The sequence below is a fragment of the Hylobates moloch genome, unplaced genomic scaffold, assembly GCF_009828535.3.
Source record: "Hylobates moloch isolate HMO894 unplaced genomic scaffold, HMol_V3 SCAFFOLD_2, whole genome shotgun sequence".
In the NCBI taxonomy this organism is placed as follows: domain Eukaryota; kingdom Metazoa; phylum Chordata; class Mammalia; order Primates; family Hylobatidae; genus Hylobates; species Hylobates moloch.
The window spans coordinates 140187302-140213460 of record NW_026652277.1 but is presented as its reverse complement, the minus strand read 5'-3'; the positions used below and the strand labels follow the sequence as shown (position 1 = coordinate 140213460).

General features: G+C 36.2%; 1 protein-coding gene across 1 annotated transcript; it reads left to right on the top strand.

Annotated features, from left to right (window-relative positions):
* SERINC1 (serine incorporator 1) lies at nt 1–26159 on the top strand. The gene is made up of 10 exons (XM_032157987.2): nt 1–127; nt 10958–11119; nt 12980–13149; nt 15339–15418; nt 15669–15806; nt 17519–17688; nt 17806–17896; nt 22288–22432; nt 22549–22779; nt 24327–26159. Exons 1-10 carry the CDS (start codon nt 89–91, stop codon nt 24460–24462), a joined length of 1362 nt encoding a protein of 453 aa, XP_032013878.1. The 5' UTR covers nt 1–88; the 3' UTR covers nt 24463–26159.

Genomic DNA, 26159 nt, shown 5'->3' with positions numbered 1-26159 from the left:
GTCTCGCAGATAGTAAATAATCTCGCAAAGGCGAGAAAGACGCTGTCTCCATCTTGTCTATATCCGCTGCTCTTGTGACGTTGTGGAGATGGGGAGCGTCCTGGGGCTGTGCTCCATGGCGAGCTGGGTAAGGTGCTTTTTGCGGCCTTTGGGGTGCTAGTGTGAGAGACTAAAGAGAAGGCTACCCGAGCCGGGGCTGGGTGAGCCCGGCGGGAATGTGGTGCCCCACCCAACAGGGAGTGCTCTCTCTGTCCCCGTTTTCTTCCCGTCTCCTCTCGTCACTCAGACTCAGCTTCAGAGCTTTGGGTCTTGCGAAGAACTGATCACTGGCCTTAAGGTGTAGTGGCGATGGGAAGATGACCCAAATTGAGGAAGAGAACTAGAATAGGGCCCCTCCCCCACCCCTGCTTCGTGAACTCTGTCTCCCATTCTTTCAGGTCCCTTTTCGTGGCTTTGTTTGTGTCTGCCTAGGCCATCTCTACAAAGGTCTTTGCCCCTTTCCTTCTGTGGGGTACCCACTCCGTTGTCATCTCTTTCCCGGCGACCTCAGACTGCCGCACTGTCGTTCCTGGATTCATGTCGCCCTCTTTGTTCTGTGGCGCAGATTATGATTAAAAAGTGCCTGTCGGCATTTGGGACCGCCTGGCAGTAATGTTAATGTATAATATTGTTTTTGAAGCAAATAGTCATAGCTCTGCCATAACTGTTTGAAGTGTCAATTTCAAATTTCAACTTAAAATTGAAATTTCAGATGACACAAGCATGTTTTGTGCCTGAAGACAAAATTGTCATTAGGCACAAGGCATGCGTGTGTCATCTGAAATTTCATGCTTAATTAGCTGTACATTGCATTTTCATTAAAGAGTTGTTAGAGTAAAACTATTTTCAGTATAGTGGCAAGACTTTGGTCCATGTGGCACAAATTTCAGTTTATTTAAGATAATCTCTGCCCCCTCCAAAATAGTAGGCAAAACATTGGCAGTGCAGTTAATAAAGATAATTTGTAATTTTAGGCGAGGCATTTGGATTCAAATCACTTTTCTTTAGTCTGGAATTTGTTAATTCCGTTTCTAACAATTGCTTTTCTGACTTCCCAAATGATTCTGTTATATATACTCTTCAAAAAGGTTTTGATATGTCTTGAACTAACAGTGTTGAATTTTAATCAAATAATAATGTGGAGATTGTTACTCCAGCCAGTCTATTCTCTTGATTTCATGGTATTTCTTCTTGCACAGAAGCCTGGAATATTTTATCTCAAGATATTAGAGAGTTTAATTATTGACTTTTATACAAGAGGCATATTTAGTGTAATAAACAGTTTTGAAAACTGATAATTATCATATAAGATTGTTTTCATCGGTTTTTTTATTGGAAGATGTTATGCAATTTAATTTGTAATGTCATATCTTGTCGAGTTATGAAATGGGCATGCTGTAGTTTTTTGTATATAATAGAGATTTAAAAGATGAGATACATGTTTTCCGTTTTACAACATAGATCGCCACCTTTAGAAGGTGATTAGAAGAATGTCCGTGATAAAATTGACACTGCCTTTTAGTTTCTGTGTTAATAGCGAAGTACATTAAAAAGGTAGCAGCAGTGAGGCAGTTTTTTAGAGATGGGGGTCTCAGTGTGTTGGCCAGGCTGAAGTGCAGGGGATGGTCGTAGTGAACTGCAGCCTGGAACTCCTGGACTTAAGTGTAACCTCAGCCTCCCAGGTAGCTGGGACTACCAGGCAGGTGCTACCGTGTCCAGTGTGGAATTTATTTTATTGTTTGCAGTTTCAGTAATCTTTTTCCCTTTTCTTCCTTGTGCCTCTGTCTCTATTCATTAATTGTTTGATTTTACTGCAGGCCAGTAGTCATTGAAGGGGACCATCTCTTCCACATTCTTAACAGTTAATGTGCTCATTTACTTAGAGGTTTTGATGAAATTAAAATTTATTCAACTTTTCAAAAGTAACATTCAGAGCCTGCCGCAGTGGCTCACGCCTATAATCCCAGCACTTTGGGAGGATGAGGTGGATGGATCACTTGATGTCCGGAGTTGGAGACCAGCCTGGTCAATATGGTGAAACCCCGTCTCTACTAAAAATACAAAAAAAAATAGCTGGGCGTGGTGGCACATGCCTGTAGTCCCAGCTACTCGGGAGGCTGAGGCAGGAGAATTGCTTGAACTGGGAGATGGAGGCTGCAGTGGGCTGAGATCATGCCACTGCACTCCAGCCTGGGCAGCAGAGCAAGACTCCGTCTCAGAAAACAAAACAAAATTAAAAAAACAAAAATTAGCCGGGTGTGGTGGCGCACACCTGTAATCCCACTCGGGTGGCTGAGGCAGGAGAATCTCTTAAGCCCAGGAGGCGGAGGCTGCAGTGAATCAAGATGGCGCCACGGCACTCCAGCCTGGGCAACAAGAGTTAGACTCTGTCTCAAAAACAAAACAAAACAAAAAACAGAACAAAAAAAAAAAGTAACATTCAAATCATTAAATTAGATCAGGTAAGCCAGAATTAAAAACAAACCAACCTCATTCTTAATTAGTACAAGTTTCTGCAGGCTTAATCAAATTTAGTAAAAGTTTTCTCCTTATTTATAAAATAATTGTAGAAAATGTCTGAACTATAGAGACAAATTATGTGTAATACCACTGAGCAGAAATTGGAGTGTTAAATTGTTCACTTTTTGTTTGCTGCTAAGAGACCTAGAATTAGATTGATCATAATCCTTGGTTCATGGCAGTATGATTTTTTATTCATGCATGGTTGTCTCTTTTTGATTGTTAATTACTTTAAACATTATAAACATCATAGCAACTAATCCTATAAGTATAACATTACCAATCACTAATACCTACTTACATGCTTTTCCCCATCCCAGTCTCAACGTTGGTATTAGTGAGTAGACAGGATTGATTTTTTTTTTGAATGACTGAACCTTATTTACAATACCTATCAAGATATTTAGTGTAGTTAAGTCGTTAAGAACTAGTGATTACTGAGTGCGTATTTTTTGCCAGCCTCCTAAATTTTTGTTAATACAGTGACTTGTTTTATAGAAATGATTTATAGTTGCTGTGAATGGTCAAGTAATGCAGAGTAGAAGTTAAATAAAAATGTCCCCCCAAAATCTTCCTTCTCTCTCAATGCATGGGTGCATTGTGCATTTGTATACACATGAGTGGATGAATAGACAAAAACACATTCTTAGGAATGGCAGCATCTTAAACATATTTTTAAGCAAAGCATTGAATTTAATTTTCCTTGAATTTAACAAAAAAAAAAAGTAATTCTTGAATGTTAACATTTGTCAGGAGAGTTTCTTAAAAAGATTCTTCTAAGGAGGTGTTTCCATAGCAGTGATTTTCAACTGGACACAGTTTTGCTCCCCAGTGGGCATTTGGCAATATCTGCAGACATTTTTCGTTGTCACAACCTGGGGTGAGGGGTGCCACTAGCATCTAGTTAGTTGGTAGAGGACAGGGATGCTGCTAAATCTACAATGTATAGGATAGCCCCCAACAACAAATAATTATTCAGCCCAAAATAGCAATAACAACATGGTTAAGAAAGCGTGTTTTAAGTTTTAAGAAAAACATTGTATAAAACATTGAAGTTGGAGTAAATTTTTAAGGACATTTTAATTTTAGATTGACTTCTCTGAAAGGTGGAAGAAATCAATATTCACCCATTCCCCTAGTTCCCAGGTTTAATTAATTGTATGATTTTTAAATTTTTTAATTCATAATTCTGTATGTACATACTTCTCTGTGTGCTTAAGAAAAATAGTATACCACTCCCATTTCCACCCTTTGGAGACAGTATTTCTTTTGGTATTTATTGCCATATTTCTAATTCACATACATATAGTGTATTCTTTTTTTTTTTTTTTTTTTTTGAGACGGAGTCTCGCTCTATCGCCCAGGCTGGAGTGCAGTGGCGCAATCTCGGCTCACTGCAAGCTCCGCCTCCCGGGTTCACGCCATTCTCCTGCCTCAGCCTCTCCGAGTAGCTGGGACTACAGGCGCCCGCCACCACGCCCGGCTAATTTTTTGTATTTTTAGTAGAGACGGGGTTTCACCGTGGTCTCGATCTCCCGACCTCGTGATCCGCCCGCCTCGGCCTCCCAAAGTGCTGGGATTACAAGCGTGAGCCACTGCGCCCGGCCCATATAGTGTATTCTTGATTTTGTTTGTTTTGACATTGTCTTCTAACTATGGAAGACGAAGACTTAGCAATCATCCCTTGATTTCAGCTGGCCCTCATCCCTACCCCCAGCAAAATCACACACACACATTGATGTCCCCATAGCTTTCCATAATACTAAAAATTTTGGTAAATGAACATTATTGTGACTTTAAATAAGTTATATATGTAAAATTATAGCAAGCACTTACATGTTCTTTGTTTGTGTAATGCTCTTCATAGGTCAGCCTTGTAATAAATATACAATGCCTTTTCCTTTCATGCACGTTTTTTGTTCTTTGGTTTGCTTGCTTTTCTTTTTTTGACAGAATCTCGCTCCATTGCCCAGGCTGGAGTGCAGTGGTGCGATCTCAGCTCACTGCGACTTTGGCCTTCCAGATTCAAGTGATTCGCTTGCCTCAGCCTCCTGAGTAGCTGGGGTTACAGGCATGTGCCACCACACCCAGCTAATTTTTATATTGTTATTAGAGATGGGGTTTTGCCATGTTGGCCGGGCTGGTCTCAGAACTGGCCTCAAGTGATCCACCTGCTTTGGCCTCCCAAAGTGCTGGGATTATAGGTGTGAGCCACCGCGCGCAGCCTATTTTCAGTGTATTTAAATTATTTAACCTTAGACTTTTCCCCAGCTGTATGCATCTCTGAGTAAGTTCAGATACATGTCATGATTGATCGAACCTTGGAGGTCATCTCTCCCAGAATCTTCTGACCTGCTCTGGTCTATAGTCACTGTTTTTATCCTGGATCTCACTTTATCCTCAGATGAGGATGTACATTTCCTCTCTCTTAGGTTGAAACCCTTTTTTTCTTCATTGCTTGTATTCGTTTGGTTGACGACCATGTTTTGGTATAATGCTCCTTGACAGAAGCACATAGGAGGTACACTTTGGTCATAGAATTCTAGATTGGAAGAATTTTTGTTTATCTTAGAAATTAAATAACCAGATAAGTCTGAGTTTAAATCTTTTATCACTTTTTTCCCCTTCTTAAAAAGTAGTGTGCTCTTTTGATGCACACATTATTTTTCCATCTAAGGAATTTTTCTTATATTAGATCTGTGAATATCCTTTAATTCATTTATTTAGAGGATTCTCTATTTTAAGGACTTCTTTTAGTTAAGGTATAATTTACATACAGTAGAATTTACTCTTTGTAATATACAGTTCCATGAGTTTTGACAAATGCATCTAGTCGTGTAACCATTTTGGAACATTGATCATCCTAAAAAATTGCACTGTCCTTTCCTTGGCAACCCCTATTTTCTGTCTTAAGGATTTTGCCTTTCTAGAGTGTCATATTAATGGAATCCTACAATATATAGTCTTTGAGTCTGGCTTCTTTTACTTAGCACATAATGAGTTTCATTCTCCATATATTTTTATTGTTGACTATTGTTTTTGTTTGGATGTACCACAATTTATCCATTCACCGTTTGAGGAGCCTTTCTAGGTTTTGATGATTACAAATAAGGTAGCTATGAGCATTCCCATCAAGGTTTTTTTGTGTAATTATAAGTTCTTATTTCACTTGAATAAATATCTGAGTGTGGATTTGCTTATTCATACAGTAAGTGCGTGTTTGACTTAAAAATAAAAAACAGTCAAACTGGTTTCCAAAATGGTTGTACCATTTTTCATTCCCGCCACCAAAGTAAGAGAGTTCTAGTTGCTCTGCATTCTTGTCAGTAGTTGGTATCATCAGTTTATTTCATTTTAGCTATTCTAATATGCATGCAGTAGTATCTCTGATTTTAATGTACATTTCCCTAATAATGATATTGAGCACTTTTTCTTTGCTTATTTGCTGTCTCTATGCCTTTTATTAAAGTATCCGTTTAAATATTTTGCCCATTTTTAATTGAGTTGTTTGTTTTCTTATCACTGAGTTTTTAGAGTTCCTTTTATATTCTGGATGCCAATGATTTATCATGTACCCGACTTGCAAGTATTTTCAAGTTTATGGCTTTCTTTTTCATTCTCAGCAGTGTGTTTCAAAGAGCAAAAGTTCTTAATTTTGATGAAGCCCAATTCATTTGTTTTTCTTTTGTGAGTCCTGTTTTTTATATGGTATCTAGGAAATCTTAATTCTCATATATGGTTTGATTATGGCTTAAGGTTAACTTTCTAAACAATGTATGAATAGGCCGGGCGCGGTGGCTCACACTTGTAATCTCAGCACTTTGGGAGGCGGAGGCGGGCGGATCACGAGGTCAGGAGATCGAGACCACGGTGAAACCCCATCTCTACTAAAAATACAAAAAAATTAGCCGGGCGTGGTGGTGGGCGCCTGTAGTCCCAGCTACTCGGAGAGGCTGAGGCAGGAGAATGGCGTGAACCTGGGAGGCGGAGCTTGCAGTGAGCTGAGATTGCGCCACTGCACTCCAGCCTGGGCGACAGAGCGAGACTCCGTCTCAAAAAAAAAAAAAAAAGTATGAATATCCAGTTATTTCAGCACCATTTATTAAAAAGATTATCCTTTCTATAGTGAATTGCTTTGGTATCTTTGTCAAAAATCCTTTGATTATATTTGCATGAACCTATTTCTAAACTTTATTGTGTTCTACTTAGTGTGTCCACCCTTTTCCCTATATCACTCTGTTTTAATTACTGTCACTTTAGTGCTAGTCTTGAAATCAGGTAGCGTGTCTTTTAACTTTGCTCTTTTTTCAGACTTGTTTGAGCTATTCTAGTGTTTTTGCCTGTTCAGCTAGTTTATTTCTGTAAATCTGATGTTGGGATTGTGGTTGGAATTGGGCTGAATCTATAGATAAGTTTGGAAAGACCTGATATCTTGAAAATAATTGTCTTCCAATCCTTAAACTCTGTATATTTTGCCATTCATTTAGGTCTTTGATTTCTTTCACCAATGTTTTGTAGTTTTCATTATTTGAGATCTTGTCTATGTTTTGTTAGATTTATAACTATTTTCTTTATGTTTTCAGTTGTTACTAATACGTAGAAACATGATTGTGTATATTGACTTTTTATCATGTGACCTTATTAAACTGATGAGTTAGTTCTAGTTGCATTTTTGTAGGTTCTTTGTGGGGTATTTTTGTTGTTTTTATTTGTTTTGTTTTGTTGTCATCCAGACTCGAGTGCAGTGGCGCTATCATAGCTTACTATATCCTTGAACTCCTAGGCTCAAATGGTCCTCCTGCCTTAGCTTCCCAAATTGCTGGGATTACGGGTGTGAGCCATGGTGTATGGCCCTCTTTGGGATTTTCTATATAGACAGTTTTGTTACATGTGAAGAGGGTGGTTTCGTGTCTTCCATTCCAATTTTTATGTTTTTTTTTTTTTCTTGCCTCATTATATTGGCTGGGACCTCCAGTGTGAAGTTGAATTCAAATGGTGTGAGAGGTATTTTGCCTTGTTTGATGTCTTACGGGGAAAGCATTCAGACTTTCGTCATTAATTACGGGTGAGAGCTATAGGTATTTGTAAATGACATTTATCAAGTTAAGGATGTTATCTTCTATTCTTTGTTTGCTGACAGTTTATATCATGAATAGGTATTGAATTTTGTCAAATGGTTTTTCTATATCTATTGAGATGACCATGTTTTTTCTTTAGTCTGTTTATACGGTAGAGGTCATTGGTTGATTTTTAAAAGTGGAACCAGCCTTGCTTTTCCAGGCTAAACTCTACCTGGTGACAATATATTATCCTGTTTATATACTTTCATATTGCTGTTTTTGACTTGCTAAAATATCATTAAGAATTTTTTTGTTTATCTTTATGAGGGATATCGGTCTATTATTTTCTTATTATGTCTTTGGATTTAGTCTCAGTAATTCTGGCCCATTTTTTTTTAATAAGAAGAATATATCTATTTACTATTTCTATTTTTCATTCCTTTGTATGCAAATCCAAATTTCTGTCTGGTATAATTTTCTTTCTTGGAGGATTTCCTTCAGCATTTCTGGTAGTTTAATTCTGCTTGTTTGGATTATTTTGTCTTTTCTGTTCCTGAAAATGTCTTTATTTTGCCTTAATTTTTGGAAGATATTTTCACTGAGTACAAAATTCTGTGTTTATGTATTTTTTTCTTTTGGTACTGATTTTAGGCTTGAACCGTTTCTCACTAGAAGTGTGATTTATTTCTTTGTTCCTCAGTTTATAATGTACATTTTATTTTTCTGCCTATTTTTAAGATTTTTCTGATTATTACTTTTTTTAAGTAATTTGATTATGATGTAACTTGGTGTGGTTTTCATGTTTATTTTGCTAGGGCTTTGTTGAGTATCTTGGATCTGTGAGTTTATTGTTTTCATAAATTTGGAAAAATTTTGGCAATTACTTCCTCAAAAGCACCCTTGTGTCACTTCTCTCCAATTGAAGTTCATTTCAGGGACTCTAATTTCACTTATATTAGGCTATTTAAAGTTGTCTCACAATGTTCTGATCCTTTTCTTATTTTTATTTCTCTTTCATTTTGGATCATTTACTTATGTCTTCAGGTTCATTATTAATCTTTTCTTCTGTCTTGTCGATATTTAGGGAGCTTATTTTATCATCTGGAGAAGTATGATATGGGTCTTAATTTTAAATTATCTTCCATGTCTGTCCGTATCATGATCAAGTTTTCCTCTACCTCCTTGAGCATGTGAAATATACTTACAATAATACTACAATGCCCTATTTATAAATGAACTCAGTTATCTATATCATTTCCAGGTTGATATTGACTGATTGATCCTCATTATAGGTTGTATGTTTCTGTTTTTTGCATGCCTACTAATTTTTGGTGAGCTTTCCAGTGTAAATTTTTCCTTGATCAACGCTGGATATACTTTTATTTTCAAAAAAATATTCTTGGGCTTTTATCTTTGACTTGGGTGATTTTACTTAGAGACAGTGTGATCTTTTTATTTGCCTTTAGGTTTCCTTAAGTACAACTAGTGCAGCCTTTAGTTTGATGGCTGATGTTTCTCCAGTATTAATTGCCTTCTGATACCTCTACCCAATGCCTCATGGATTACAAAGTTTTTCACCTCTGGGTGGTAAAATTCCCAGACCCTCCCTGCAGTGGACATTGTCCCTAGGCAGAAATAAGGGCCAGTTGGCTGGGCGTGGTGGGCCACGCCTGTAATCCCAGCACTTTGGGAGGCCGAGGTAGGCGGATCACCTGAGGTCAGGAGAACATCCAGGCCAACATGGTGAAACCCCGTCTACTAAAACTACAAAAAAATACAAAAATTAGCTGGGTGTGGTGGTGCACGCCTGCAATCCCAGCTACTCAGGAGGCTGAGGCAGGAGAATCCCTTGAAACCGGGGTGGGTGGGGGAAGGTTGCAGTGAGCTGAGATCGCACCACTGCACTCCAGCCTGGGCGACAGAAGGAGACTGTCAATCAGTCAGTCAATCAATAAAATAAGGGCCAGTCATAGGGCTCACATTGTCTCCTCTTAGAAATTGCTGCTTTACATTGCCCGTTGTTCATTGTCTGAAAAACTTATTTTTTCCATTGTTTAAGTCAGGAGGATAAGTCTGGTCACGGTTTCTCCATCTTGACTTGAGTTTATAGTAATTATCCCAAGCCTTTTTTCATCAGTAATTTTATTTTTACCTATGTCTGTTTTGTTTCTTGATAGTTATTAGTTAAGTCTATTTTTTTGCTTCTCATTTCTTTAGCCCTTTGATTTCCACTTTTCATTGTGTTCTGTTCTTACTTCATTTTTGAGGCCTCCTTTTTTTAAAAAAAAATTTTTGTTATTTTTCTATAGCTCAAATGAAATACTGGTAGGGGATCTTCCTTTTCTTACTGGATTATATTTATTTCAGACTGAATTCTTCATATGCCTTATATTTTCTTCATTCCTTTTTCTGAGGGGAGATGTTTATGTTTAATTTTTGCTAAAGTATATTTACATAGTTGCCATGACATGTATTTCTGTCTTGTCGACGTTTAATATAAAACAGCTTTATTCTTACCTTATATTGGTTGGTGTAGTGGTCTAGCTTTTACAACATTCCCTTAGTGTGATATCTAAGACTTTTTTCCCCTAGAGCTGTTATTCTAGGGCTGGAAGATCTGGTTCATCCACCTTCTAGAAGTCTGACATCTCAGCCCAGGTTATGATATTATGAGAATATTTACTCTGTGGCTTTCTTAGATACTGTTAAATACTCTGTACCAGTTTTCCTGTCTCCTGGACAGGAAGGTATTCTGTTCCCATGGGGGCATACTGCTAGTTTAGTGTGGTGGTCACTGGAGAAAAGCTAGCCCCAGTTGTATTATTATCCTTTTTGCCTCATTCTAGTTGTAGTTTTCATTATTATCACTATCACCAGGTCAAAAGAAGGAAAATAATTCACTTTTTTTCCCTCCCTGGATGTATTTGAGAATCCTCAGAATTTTGTGTATTCATCAGTCTAGTATCTGGGGGCTAAAGGTCAGGGGCTGGAGGTGGGCTTAGCAGCTGTGCTACTCATGAATATTCCATTTCTTTTCTTCTTTAAACTTTGGTTACTGCTGATGATTTTTTTCCCCTTTTTGTTTTAGCTGATTTGTCCGTTTTACTTGGCATAGAGTCCAAGGGCTTTTTTGTTTGTCTTTACTCCTTCTTAGAAGTTGCTAAGTTTTGTGGTATATAGATAATTTATATGAACCAAATACCTTATGTCCCTTGATGTAATTACTTTTATTTTTTTTCTTTTTTGAACAGATAGAATGTCAATTTTCATTGTATCATTTTAAGATATACTGATTTACTGATTCTTAATAATATTTTCAATAATATTCTTTTTCCCAGATACCATGTTTGTGTGGAAGTGCCCCATGTTTGCTATGCCGATGCTGTCCTAGTGGAAACAACTCCACTGTAACTAGATTGATCTATGCACTTTTCTTGCTTGTTGGAGTATGTGTAGCTTGTGTAATGTTGATACCAGGAATGGAAGAACAACTGAATAAGGTTAGTCTTGTTTCTTATTTATTGATTAACTGAGGCTATAGGGTATATGTGTATATGTATAAAACTGATTCGGGGATATTGTAAACAGAATAATATAGAATAAGACATTATGTAATCCTAGTTGTAGTTCATAATCTTTTAGGAAAAAGATAATATACATTAGCTTGTTAAGTTCTATGATGGTGGTACAGGAAATGTACTGTGGTAATACACAGAAAGAAGTATAATTCTAACCAGGTGTCAGAATCTCAGTGGGTCATGGGAAAAAGGATGTTTTGAGAATAATTAGAACTTGCACATACAGAGATTGAAAAATAGAAAGCATAATGAGTATAAAAGAGCTTTTCGAGCAAAGTATCTGTACTTTAGGAAGATTAATCTTACAATTAATAAAGTATGAAAGTCAAGCAGTTAAATACAGAGGCTGTTGCAGTGGTATAATCAAGAAGAGAATAGAGGACCTGAAATAAGATTTTCTGGATGTAAAATTGACTGAGCCTGGCACTGAAATATTGGCAGTGATGGAATCATAAATAACCAGGTTCTGATCCTAGAAAACTGGGAGGAAAGTATTGCTATTAACCCAGAAAGGAAAATTTTGAGAGAGTCAGGTTGTGGAAGGAGATGGGGAACATATAATAAATTTAGTTTCTAACATGTTGACTTGGTGGTATTGCATCATGTACATGTGTATGTATATATATATATATATGTATGTCTTACTCAGTTCAGGCTGCTATAACAAGAATATCATAGGCTGGGTGGCTTAAGACAACAAAAATTTATTTCTCAGTTTTGGAGGCTGAAAGTCCGAGATCAGGGTGCCACCATGGTCAGGTTCTGGTGAGGGTCTTATTCCTGCTTTACACATGGCCATCTTACATTTTTGAGAGAAAGCAGCAGCTCTCTTCTATCTGTTTTTATAAGGGCATTAATCCTATCCTGAGGGCTCTACCTTCATGATTTAATTACCACCTAAAGGCCCCATCTCCCACTATCCTTCCATTGAGGGTTAGGGTTTCAGCATTTAATTTTGGGTAGACACGGACACGAAGTCCATGATAATATACAGCAGTAAGTAGAAAACATGAAGGGATTTAAAAGAGAAATCAGAGCTAGAGACTGCCTTGAGAATAGAAATTGAATGTTGAAACCATGGTATCATATGGTGAAGATCATTGAGTGAGCAGAGCTAGAACTTTGCCAAAATCTCTTACTTAAGGGAGTTAGTGGAGAAAGGAAAACCTGGTTCTGATCCTAGAAAACTGGGAGGGAAGGGATAACAGAAAAGAACAAAGAAAATGTACAGGTTCTAGGAAGAAAGTTTTAAGAATGACAGGGATAGTGTCTGTATAAAAATGAGATTAAGGAATGTGATTAAGCAGTAGCCTTTGGGTTTGGAAACCAGTACATGACTAGTGTCCTGGAAAAGCAGTTTTTTTAGAGTGCTGGGACTGGAAAGAGTGGGAGGAAATAATTTATTCTTATATATATGAATAATGTATTAATAGTTCTGAACAGTGGTCTCAGAAATAGCACTTACACTACTAAAACAAGTATATCATGCTATTCAAGTAGAATGCAAGTTTTTAAAATGTAGGATAAATCTATAACTCAAAATAAGCATCCAGCATAGAGTTGGTATTATAGTTTATGATTTGTGCAGATGGGGATTTAACTCTTTTTTTCCCCACTGTATGTGATTAAAATGTATCAGACTCATCTTGAGTACATATTCATCATAAATTGTAAAGCAAATTCCAGTTTTCTAAACCTTTACTTAAACTATTTGATTACATATAATTTTTATTTTTACTTAATGAAAAAAATGATGGATCATAAACTCTTTTGTTTTTCTAGATTCCTGGATTTTGTGAGAATGAGAAAGGTGTTGTCCCTTGTAACATTTTGGTTGGCTATAAAGCTGTATATCGTTTGTGCTTTGGTTTGGCTATGTTCTATCTTCTTCTCTCTTTACTAATGATCAAAGTGAAGAGTAGCAGTGATCCTAGAGCTGCAGTGCACAATGGGTAAGTTTTTAAATAAGCTTCAATATAAAAGCCTGGGTAGCCTCTTCTTGACAATTGCCAGTTTATCTAAGGAAACTTTAAGGTAAAATAAACTTATACAATTTGCAGAATTACTTTATTCATGAATGACAGGGTAAGAAAATCTTGTTTTTACTGGAGAATGTCAGACTTTGGATATTTAAATAATAGCCGTAATAACCTCTGATCCACAGTGTTTTATATTTTCATACTAAAAAAGAGGCTCTATTATATTTGCGACTACTAAGGGAATAGCTATTTCTCCTTCTACTCTTAACTTTTGGTGGACCAGTCCACTTACATAGAACCCCTTAGACCCAGAGAGCAGATTTTTCTAGGTTGGTTGTATTGGACAACCCAGAAAGAAACTTCAGGGTTTCTTTTATCAATCTTCCTTCATATAGAGCACTACTTCTGGTACCCTTATTTGACTGTTTTAATATCTGCTGTTGCTTATCTAGTTACATGTGCTACCAAAGACAAAAGGAATAAACAAGTAGAATATAAATATCAATGAGAAAATATGTGACGGGTTGGTTTTCTTTTATTTTGTTCCTTTGGTCATTGATTATTTTATTAAATTATTAGAGTTATAGATGGAGTCATTTATCATGTGTTTATAAAAATTATTCATTTATACAGTTCACCTTATACTTTGATACATTATCCCACTTATGTGAAATAAGTGTGTGAAATGGAACTAACATTCTCATTTTTCCATAATGAATTAGTGAGAAATACATCTTTCTCAAAATGGTCTTAAAAGCAGTTTATGTAATTGTTGTATTTTCTGATAATCAAGTGTATTAGCGTTCTCCAGAGGGACAGAACTAATAGGATAGATAGATAGATATAAAGGGGAGTTTATTAAGTATTAACTCACATGATCTCAAGGTCCCACAGTAGGCCGTCTGCAAGCTGAGGAGCAAGGAGCCAGTCCTAGTCCCAAAACTGAAGAACTTGGAGCCTGATGTTCAAGGGCAGGGAACATCCAGCACGGGAGAAAGATGTAGGCTGGGATGCTAGGCCAGTCTAGTCTTTTCACTTGTTTTGTTTTTTGCCTGCTTTATATTCTAGCCCTGCTGGCAGCTGATTAGATGGTGCCCACCCAGATTAAGGGTGTGTCCGCCTTTCCCAGCTCACTGACTGAAATGTTAATCTCCTTTGGCAACACCCTCACAGACACACCCAGCATCAGTACTTTGCACCCTTCAATCCAATCAAGTTGACACTCAGTATTAACTATCAGAAGTCTACCCATTGTCAACTTGAACCCGTATACATCTCCTGAGATCATACATAATCTGCAAATAAAGACATAAAAGGTCATACAACTAACCTTATAACTGAAAATGCACCAGTCCCCAACCAAAATACTAATTACATGAAGTTAACAATACTTAAATGCTGATGTGAAGTCAGTAAATCTTATGTCACATGATAAAGGAGAATGGAAATAAAATGAAGATATTTTCTTAGTACAAGTATATGCATGCATGAACATGTTTTTGACAAAACAAGGAGGAAGTACTCACAACAATTACAGCCCTTGTTTCTGCAGCTGGACATGTGGTCATAGCTGGTATTGATGACTGCCTTCTGCTACCCATTGTGCATTCCCTTTGCCTTCAGCAAGCAACTCAGCAGGTCGTGGTTTTTTTCCTGGTGGAGTGACCCAATGATCTCCATAAGCGCCTACTTTAACTGGGGGACCACAGTGATGTTTTGGGTCCCTGGAATCAATGTCAGCTCAGAGCCAGTGTCCAGTAGTCCCCAAAATGTCTTACCATTTCCCTTTCTTTTCCAGCCATTTGCTCTGATGCTTCCTCTAGCGCGGTCTGGGCTTTAATCCATTCCTTTCACATTTTGACTTGCCTTTCTTATCAGATTTTTTTTTTGCTTTGTTTTTTCCAATTGGAAAGATCTGTAATATAAGCTTGGGTTCATGGTAATGGTTAATTTCACTCTCTCCAAACTACATTATCTAAATATGATGTTACCTTGTTTTGTAGTTACAAATATGGCTACACTCCAGATCATAATATCCTCAGAAAGAAGTAGAACATTCACATAAAGTGTAGCTATTTGTTAAGATGCAGTTAAATGATTTCATATATGAAATTATTTGATGAATGTTTATTAATAAAAAATTATATTTCTTTTTGTTTTAGATTTTGGTTCTTTAAATTTGCTGCAGCAATTGCAATTATTATTGGGGCATTCTTCATTCCAGAAGGAACTTTTACAACTGGTAAGAAACCCTTTTTAAGTTGTTTGACGTTGATATTTTATAAAGGAATCTGAAATAATTGTTACCTGGAACTATAACTCTAATTGTTTGTCTTCTTATGGGTGTGTGTGTGTGTGTGTGTTTCCCCAGTTGGCAAAATCAAGATGTTCATATAAAATTTTATTTTCCTTTTTTGTGTACTGTGATTTTGAAAGGAAATGATAAAAATCAAACTAACCAATCACTTACGTATGCTTTTTTTCCCTTTCAGTGTGGTTTTATGTAGGCATGGCAGGTGCCTTTTGTTTCATCCTCATACAACTAGTCTTACTTATTGATTTTGCACATTCATGGAATGAATCGTGGGTTGAAAAAATGGAAGAAGGGAACTCGAGATGTTGGTATGCAGGTAAGCTTTTGTCGCAGAACAACTTCAGTATAGTTGAACTTTGAAGTCGAGAATAGATATGTAGTCTAGGTAAATCACTTAGGATTTTTATGGTCTACTTTCCTATGAAGAGGTTTTCAATTTAAACTTTGTGAGTGTCAAAATATCACATTATATCAGCAAGCAGATCTTTTAGCAGATTAACTGGGAACATAACCCAAGAACCAGGAAAGAATCCAAAGAACCTGAATAGCTAAAATAAATGTTCCAAAGCATATTACTGAGAAAGCGTGTGCACTTTATAGCCTAATTTTCTAGCCTACAATGGGTTAAAAGTAAAATATTAAAGGGAAGAGGATTGCTAGGAATAGATAAACACACAGTGATACAATTCACAAACAGCAGCAAATAAAAAATATAAAAAGCAACTCAGACGTTTTATGCAAGTGCAAAGGATGCTTTTATGTGCATCAATAACAACTAAAGGAATTCCGATAGTAATGTAATTAATGATTATTTATAATGATGATGTTGAGTTCTTTGGGGTTATACTTGAAAACAGATATCACAATTCAGATGCTTACAGGGCCAAACCAGGTAACAAAAATGAGGGAACAGGAGGACAAAGTTTAAGTGCATAGGCTTTGTGCAAATAGTAGGGACTACAATGAATTGGAGAGTATGAATGCCCCATCTAAAGTGCATTACTACTGCTCAGCTCCATTTATTAGTTGCCTTGTGGGAATGTGAACTTAGTATTGCTTGATTTTTCTAATGTTTTTTCAAAAGAAGTTATAAATCTGGATTTTCATGTTAAATGACCTGAGTTTCAGCTAAAAAAATTTTTAAATTGGAGTGCAAGCCAAATCCAATGTGTCTGCTGGCCTAATATTCCTCTCACACAACTAATTTGTGGTGTTTTATCTCAGTGGTTCAAGTTAAAATAATTTGGTGCTCAAAGAAATAAGCTTTAGTCATTTGGAAATTTCACTTACGTTGAATACCTTGTTCTCTAAATGCAAAGTCTAATGCAAGGGTTTCTGTCTCTTTTGTTCCCTGCTGTATCCCCAGGGCCTGGAATGCAGGCATTCAATAAATATTTGTTGGATGGATCCCCTGTCAGCGAGGCAAATCTACATAAATACTTGTATATTAAGCACATATTAGCATAAAGGCTAAACAACTTGTGTATGTTGAAATTTACATAGAAAAAGCATAGGTTGACTTATTAAATAATAATAACTTACCCTTGCATAATATGTATCTTTTAAGATTTTAGTTCATGAGGAAAAGCATCATTGTTTTGAGGGCTTAACATTAATAATGAAAATAATTTTCTTAATGCCCTTGTTTACAACTGAGTGATAATGGTTCTTTAAAAACCTTAAGTAATATTCCTCTTATAGTTATTTTTCTTTATTTTGAAAATAATGGCTAACATGTAAACATAGTTTGTAAACTCTAATATAGATATTACTATTAAATCATATTAGTTTCTTACTAACTTGCCATCCTTGCAAATACATAATAGCTATGTGTAAAAACTAGAATTCTTCAGCAATAAAGGTCAGAATTAATTTTCTTTCCTGCTTTTATAGCCTTTATAATGCTGACAAAGTTGCTTAAAATATATTTTTTGACAAAATGACAGATTGTTTATAAAACAGGTCCCATTTCTAATTTTTAATAATTTCTGATAAAAAGCTAATTATCCAATTATATTTCTTTCACAGCCTTGTTATCAGCTACAGCTCTGAATTATCTGCTGTCTTTAGTTGCTATCGTCTTGTTCTTTGTCTACTACACTCATCCAGCCAGTTGTTCAGAAAACAAGGCATTCATCAGTGTCAACATGCTCCTCTGCGTTGGTGCTTCTGTAATGTCTATACTGCCAAAAATCCAAGTATGTCCTTTAAAGCATTAGCTTTTATGAAGCTTATACCTTTTTAAGTTTTCAAAAATCTAGAATGATGTCAGACTATTTACCTGTGTTGCTATATATATATTTTTTTTTTTGTAGGAATCACAACCAAGATCTGGTTTGTTACAGTCTTCAGTAATTACAGTCTACACAATGTATTTGACATGGTCAGCTATGACCAATGAACCAGGTGTGTTTTATTTATATTACATGTTCCTGAAGGTTCTGCAGTTGTTGTTGTTTTTCCAGATCTTTTTGTGAGATTAAATTACTTAAAAATTAGGCTCCTAGAGGAACAAAGTATGAAGTTTTTATCTTTGATGTATTATTTATTTCACTTAGTTTTTTCCATCACTAACAAAATTATAAGAAGGTTACATGTATACCTAAGAGAAATTGTGAGTTCAGTTTCAGAGCACCACAATAAAACAAACATCACAGTAAAACAAGTCATGATTTTTTTGGTTTCCCAATGCATGTAAAACTTTTGTTTATCTTACACTGTAGTTCGTTGTGTGCCATAGCATTACGTCTAGAAAAACAATGTGCATTCCTTAATTTGAAAGTACTTTATTTCCAAAAAATGCTAACAGTCATCTGAGCCTTCATCAAGTTGTAATCTTTTTGCCGGTAGGAGGTCTTGCCTCAGTGTTGACGGCTGCTGACCGAACAGGGTGTTGGTTGCTGCAGGTTGATGTGGCTGTTTTAGTATCTTTAAACTAAGACAGCAATGAAGTTTGCCCATTGATTGACTCTTCTTTCACAAAATATTTCTCTGTAGCATATGATGCTATTTGATAGCATTTGACCCAGAGTAGAATTTCCTTCCAAATTGGAGTCAATCCTCTTAAACCTGCTGCTGCTTTATTAAGTAAGTTTATGTAATATTCTAACTCCTTTGCTGTCATTTCAGTAATATTAATAGCATCTTCATCAGGAGTAAATTCCATCTCAAAAAATTGCTTTGTTCATCCATAAGAAGCAACTTCTCATCATTTAGGCTTGATAATGAAATTGCAGCAATTCAGTCACATCTTCAGGTTCCACTTTTTAGTTATCTTGCTCTTTCCACTGTATCTGTAGCTACTTCCTCCACTAAACTCTTGAAATCCTCAGTCATCCATGAGGTTTAGAATCAACTTCTTTCAAACTCCTGTTAATGTTGATATTTTGACATTTTTCCCATGAATCATGAATGTTCTTAATAGCATCTAGAATGGTGAATCTTTTCCAGAAGGTTTTCAGTTTACTTTGCCCACCCAGATCTATCAGAGGAATTACTCTATGGCAGCTATAGCCTTACAAAATATATTTCTTAAATAATAAGATTTAAATGTTGATATTACTCCTTTTTCCATGGGCTGCAGAATAAATACTGTGTTAGCAGACATGAAAATATTAATCTCCCTGTACATCTCTATCAGAGCTTTTGGGTGACCCAGGTGCATTGTCAGTGAGTAGTAATATTTTGAAAGGATCTTTTCTTTTAGCAGTAAGTCCCAACAATGGGCTTAAAATATTCCATAACCCATACTTTCAACAGATATGCTGTCATCTAGGGTTTTTTCTATTCATTGAGAGGCTGAATAGACTTAATATAATTCTTAAGGGCCCTAGGATTTTTGGAATGGTAAATGAACATTGGCTTTCTCTTAAAATCATTGTCTGCATTAGTCCCTAACATGAGAATCAGCCTGTCCTTTTAAGCTTTGAAGCCAGGCATTGACTGACTTCTCTATAGTTATGAAAGTCCTAGATTATATCTTCTTACAATAGAAGTCTATGTTGTCTTTATTGAAAAATCTGTTGTTTGGTTTGGCTGCTTTCTTTTTTCTTATTTTTATTTTTTTGAGATGGAGTTTCACTCTTGTTGCCCAGGCTGGAGTGCAATGGCACAATCCCCGCTCACTGCAACTTCTGCCTCCTTGGTAAGCCATTCTCCTGCCTCAGCCTCCTGAGTAGCTGGGATTACAGGCCTGTGCCACCACACCCAGCTAATTTTGTATTTTTAGTAGAGACTGGGTTTCACCATGTTAGCCAGGCTGGTCTCGAACTCCTGACCTCAGGTGATCCACCCGCCTCAGCCTCCCAAAGTGCTGAGATTACAGGCGTGAGCAACCATGCCTGACCAGTGTAGCTACTTTCATTAATTTTGTTGGCTAGATTTTTAGGATGACTTGCTGTAGCTTCTGCATCAGCACTTACTGGTTCACTTTATACTTTTATGTTATGGAGACAGTTTCTTTCCTTAAACCTCAAGAACCAACCCCATCTAGTTTCAAACTTTTCTTCTACAGCTTCCTTCTCTCTCTCAGCCTTAATAGACTTGAAGCGAGAGAGAGGGCTTTGCTCTGGATTAGGCTTTGGCTTAAGAGAATACTCTGCTGGTTTGATCTTCTATCCAGGTCACTAAAACTTTCTCCTCCATATCAGCAATAAGACTGCTCTGCTTTCTTATCTCTCATTTGTGTGTTCATGTTCACTGGAGTGGCACTTTTAATATCCTTCAAGAACTTTTTCTTTTCTTTGCATTTGCAACTCAGCTAACTGGAACAGAAGGCCTAGCTTTTGACCTGTCTCAGCTTTTGGCATGCTTTCTTTACTAAGCTTAATCATTTCTAGCTTTTGATTTAAGTGAGAAAGGGGAGACTCTTTCACTTGAACAGTTAGAGGCCATTGCAGGGTTATTAACTGGCCTAATTTCCATATGGCTGTGTCTTGAAATAGGCCCAAGGAGAGGGATAGAGACAAGGAAATGGCTGGTTGGTGGAGCAGTCAGAACACACACAATGTTTGTCGATTATTTCACCGTCTTATATGGGTGTGATTTGTGGTGCCCCAAAGAAATTACAATAGTAACATAATAGGTCACTGATGAGAGATCACCATAACAGATGTAATTAATAATAATGAAAAATTGTGAAATATTATGGGAATTACCAAAATGTGAAACAAAGTGAGTACATACTGTTAGAAAAATGGAACCAATAGACTTGTTTAATGCAGAATTGCCACAAACCTTCAATTTGTAAAAAGAACAGTCTGTGAAATGCTAAAAAAAAAAAAAAAAAGCAAAGCACAATAAAACAAGGTATGTGTATGTAAGAAACTGGGTGAAATTATAAGAAAGGTATCTGATTTGCATAGAGCATATAATTGTTGTATATAGAAAGAAAAGCTCTTCAAATTCCTGTTGATTCAATTGTGAACAGTATAATTTTTTCACATTATTAAATTACTGTTTTAGCCTGTGACTACCTTACAATTGAATTTGATAATTGGGCTTTGTAATGCATCGTATTATAGGCTAGTTATATTGCATACCATGAGAATAGAAACATATGTTAAAAGGAGACAAATTAGAATAGACAAAAATTATTACCTATTAAAAGGAAGAAAATTATCTCTTTTCCTAAAAAATTTATCTGATGTTATATGAATCTCATTGAGTTTACAAACTGTAGGTGTTTTATCATAGGTACTTTATAACTTGGAGACCAATTTATTTTTGTTTTTTGTTTTGATGTATTACAGAAAGATTTCCTGTTTTTTTCCAGGTAGGTGGTTAGAAAAAAATTACTAGTAGTTTGCTTTAGAGAAGGAAATAGCCTTACCTAATTGGCTTTAAGATAAGAATCATTTTCATTAGGAAGATGGAGTTTGACAGATCTGGCTTTGCGGGAGAAAAATATGTATTTTGGACACTTAGTGAATATTTTACCAATCCTACTTTTTTTTTTTGAGACAGAGTCTCGCTCTGTTGCCAGGCTGGAATGCAGTGGCATGATCTCGGCTCACTGCAACTGCCTCCCAGGTTCGAGTCTTTCTGTCTCAGCCTCCCGAGTAGCTGGGACTACAGGCACATGCCACCACGCCCCGCTAATTTTTGTATTTTTAGTAGAGAAGAGGTTTCATCATGTTGGCCAGGATGATCTCCATCTCTTGACCTTGTGATCTGCCCGCCTCGGCCTCCCAAAGTGCTGGGATTACAGGCATGAGCCACCGCACCTGGCCTACTTTCTTCTTTATAAAAGAATAAAACTTGAGTAAGCAGTAGGTCGTTATACCTTATTGGGTAATTTCCATGAGGCATTTGCTGGAGTCCTTATAACTGGTTTTTGTGTAAACTGTCTTGCTTTTTTAACAATGTGCTGTATCAAATTGATAAGCTCCATAAAGTCTGTATCATAATCTCAACATATGATAGAAAAGCCAGTGCATTGTGGTTTATAATCTCTGAATTTTCTTTCTAAATCTACTAGAATTATACTAACCTTAGAAAGTTCATCTATATTTCACCTCTTACCTGATTGTAGAAGTAATTATCTCTCAGCTATCACATGTTGTTGAAAATTAAATGATTTAACTTTTCCAGGTACTTCTATAAAATCAGAACTATTAACACTTCAAAGGTCTTATTAATAAGTGCAAGTTGTCTTCAATTATTTTTGTTATACTGATGCCTTTTCCAGCAATTGGTTCTCAATTTGCAGGGGTATAGAGAGTTCAAAATAATTTTGTTTGCTCTGAAAAACATCTTTTTAATATATTCTAACATTTTAATGTGGCTTTACATTACAGAAACAAATTGCAACCCAAGTCTACTCAGCATAATTGGCTACAATACAACAAGCACTGTCCCAAAGGAAGGGCAATCAGTCCAGTGGTGGCATGCTCAAGGAATTATAGGACTAATCCTCTTTTTGTTGTGTGTATTTTATTCCAGGTAGGAAAAACTATGGAATTTTTTCCTTTAAACAAGAAGTCTAGCTGTTTATTTATGAATCATTTCTTTTAAAAATGTTCTTTTCTTTCTCTCCTCCTAAACTCTCTTTCATACAGCATCCGTACTTCAAACAATAGTCAGGTTAATAAACTGACTCTAACAAGTGATGAATCTACATTAATAGAAGATGGCGGAGCTAGAAGTGATGGATCACTGGAGGATGGTGATGATGTTCACCGAGCTGTAGATAATGAAAGGGATGGTGTCACTTACAGTTATTCCTTCTTTCACTTCATGCTTTTCCTGGCTTCACTTTATATCATGATGACCCTTACCAACTGGTACAGGTATTTATATTTCAGGAAAACTCTGGATGTGTGAATTCTGATGGCATTTTATGATTCTTTTGTGAAACCATGATGTGATATGAAGTACTTTTTATCCTCTGATATATTTCAAAATGTACAGCTAAATGAATAGTGAGATCAGCATGAGAAATGCAATCTTTACTTCCTTGCTTTAACAGTAACACAAACATTGAAATAGTTCAAATCTTGGAGAGATTAAAATAAAAATTTTCATGAAACTAATGCTTTTTTTTTACAAAAATCCATGTTGATAGTGGATCTAACATACTTGTTTTTTTCAATTCTGTAAAGATAGTGAAGTAAAGGATACATCTTTTTTTCTCTTTTGTTTGAACTGTTATTAAAAGCTCTGAAAATTTTTAAATTTAAGTATGAATTCATTAATGTAGATAGATTCTTAGCATTCTTACAAGCTACAATTTATGCTTTTTTTTTAAATCACTTCAAACTTAATCCATAAATCCTTTTCTGTCAAGAGGAAGGTAGTGATTTATAGTGTTTCATTTTTGAAAGTTGTGGTTTTGTCCAAATGATTACTGAAAGATTTGGTCAAAGATTCAGATTGAACTATGTGGTTTGGGAAGTTCTGTTTTTAATAACTTTTTAATGCATAATATTCATAAACAATTTATAAGAAGGCTTTCAGTATCAGCAAAAGATGGAGGAAAAAGATTATTCTTTGTTGTATTTCTTTGAGTGCAGCCTTTACTGATTTTTATTATTGAAAAGAACATATATTTTTTAATTCTTACACTGCAGCGTATTACGCTATAAGAATCCAGCTGGGTTTTTTTGTTTTTTTTTGTTGTTGTTGTTGTTTTTTGAGATGGAGTCTCGCTCTGTCACCCAGGCTGGAGTGCGGTGGCTTGATCTCAGCTCACTGCAAGCTCTGCCTCCCAGGTTCACGCCATTCTCCTGCTTCAGCCTCCCGAGTACCAGCTAGTTTTTAATTCAGATCCTTGGCTGTCACGTAATAGTAGATATTAAGGCTTTATACCAGAAGGATTTTGGTATATTTCATTAAGTCAAAAATCAGTTAAACTTGAGATATATTTCCTTCCCAGTCTCTTAATTCTTTTTTTAAGGAGATGTCTCTGAGTCATACCAGTCTCTTAATTCTGAGCAGGGAGGGGTGGGGGAGGGGGCGGGGGGGAGTGGAAATCAGGTGAGGAGTTCCATATACACCTTGAACAATCTTATGTAATAGTGACATCTCATTTATCCAGAGGTCACATTCTGTTCCTCTTCTGTCTAATAACATGGCAGACATGCATAAAGTGCTTCAGAGATTATGCAAAATAACTATTTCAGAGGCCTGTGTACTTTACTCCATTAAAGGAAATAACAGATTTTTACCTTCACACTAGCAGTGTGGAAAGAAAGGGAGCAGATTAGATGCAGCAATGATATATCTGAAATCACAAACTGTATACAAAGCACACTTCTGAATTAATGAAGCTTCATAGCTTGGTGGCTGATAATTCAACCCCCTTGCCCCTTTTTAATAATTTTCCCTGAAATTTTAGGTACGAACCCTCCCGTGAGATGAAAAGTCAGTGGACAGCTGTCTGGGTGAAAATCTCTTCCAGTTGGATTGGCATCGTGCTGTATGTTTGGACACTCGTGGCACCACTTGTTCTTACAAATCGTGATTTTGACTGAGTGGGACTTCTAGCATGAAAGTCCCACTTTGATGATTGCTTATTTGAAAACAGTATTCCCAACTTTTGTAAAGTTGTGTATGTTTTTGCTTCCCATGTAACTTCTCCAGTGTTCTGGCATGAATTAGATTTTACTGCTTGTCATTTTATTTGTTACTTTCTTGCCAAGTGCATTGATATGTGAAGTAGAATGAATTGCAGAGGAAAGTTTTATGAATATGGTGATGAGTTAGTAAAAGTGGACATTATTGAGCTTATTCTCTGCTCTATAGTTGTGACATGAAGAGTAAAAACAAAATTGCTTGACTATTTTAAAATTATATTAGACCTTAAGCTGTTTTAGGAAGCATTAAAGCAAATGTATGGCTGCCTTTTGAAATATTTGATGTGTTGCCTGGCAGGATACTGCAAAGAACATGATTTATTTTAAAATTTATAAACAAGTCACTTAAATGCCAATTGTCTGAAAAATCTTATAAGGTTTTACCCTTGATATGGAACTTATACACAGGTAGGGAGTGTTCAGTGGACAATAGTGTAGGTTATGGATGGAGGTGTGGGTACTAAATTGAATAACGAGTAAATAATCTTACTTGGGTAGAGATGGCCTTTGCCAACAAAGTGAACTGTTTTGGTTGTTTTAAACTCATGAGGTATGGGTTCCGTGGAGATGTTTGGAACTCTGAAGGATTTAGACAAGATTTTGAAAAGGATAATCATGGGTTAGAAGGAAGTGTTTGAAAGTCACTTTGAAAGTTAGTTTTGGGCCAGCACGGTAGCTCACCATTGTAATCCCAGCACTTTGGGAGGCTGAGGTGGGTGGATTACTTGAGCCTAGGAATTCAAGACCAGCCTGGGCAACATGGTGAAACCCCGTTTCTATAAAAAGTAATCTAGGCTTTGTAGCATATGCCTGTGGTCCCAGCTACTGAGGAGGCTGAGGTGGGAGGATTGCTTGAGCCCAGGAGGCAGAGGTTGCAGTGAGCAAAGGTCACGCCACTGCACTCCAGCCTGGGTAACAGAGTGAGACAAAAAAAAAAAAAAAGTATTGAAAATCAAAGGAGGCAAAATTTTGACAGGGAAGGAAGTAACTGCAAAACACTAGGCTTTAGTAGGTACTTATATAAAATCTAGTCCAGTTCTCTCATTTAAAAAAATGAAGACACAGAAGTACAGACTTAAATAGCTCAGATAGCTAATTAGGAAATTTCAAGTTGGCCAATAATAGCATTCTCTCTGACATTTAAAAATAATTTCTATTCAAAATACATGCATAATTGATTTTACACCTCATTACTGGTGGATAATTTATGTGATGTGGATTGCTGGTGTCCAGCATGACCCATAAACTGGTCAGAAGAATGATGGAATGTTTTAGAATAAACTGCTTATAGTATACTACACGGTTCAAAAGATGTTTAAAATGCTTTTGTATTTACTGCCATGTAATTGAAATATATAGATTATTGTAACCTTTCAACCTGAAAATCAAGCAGTATGACAGTTCAGTTATTTGTATGTGTCACTAGTGTCTAATGAAGCTTTTAAAATCTACATTTTCTTCTTTAAAAATATTTATTAATGTGAATGGAATATAACAATTCAGCTTAATTCCCCAACCTTATTCTATGTGTAGACATTGTATTCCACAATTTTGAATGGCTGTGTTTTACCTCTAAATAAATGAATTCAGAGAAA

Bases quoted from the DNA above. Each gene is read 5' to 3' on its own strand.
- SERINC1 (XM_032157987.2), top strand. From the start codon at position 89: ATGGGGAGCGTCCTGGGGCTGTGCTCCATGGCGAGCTGG. The intron at 15,807-17,518 runs GTAAGCTTTTGT...TTTCTTTCACAG, and splicing joins CTCGAGATGTTGGTATGCAG to CCTTGTTATCAGCTACAGCT. The intron at 17,897-22,287 runs GTGTGTTTTATT...TTTACATTACAG, and splicing joins AGCTATGACCAATGAACCAG to AAACAAATTGCAACCCAAGT.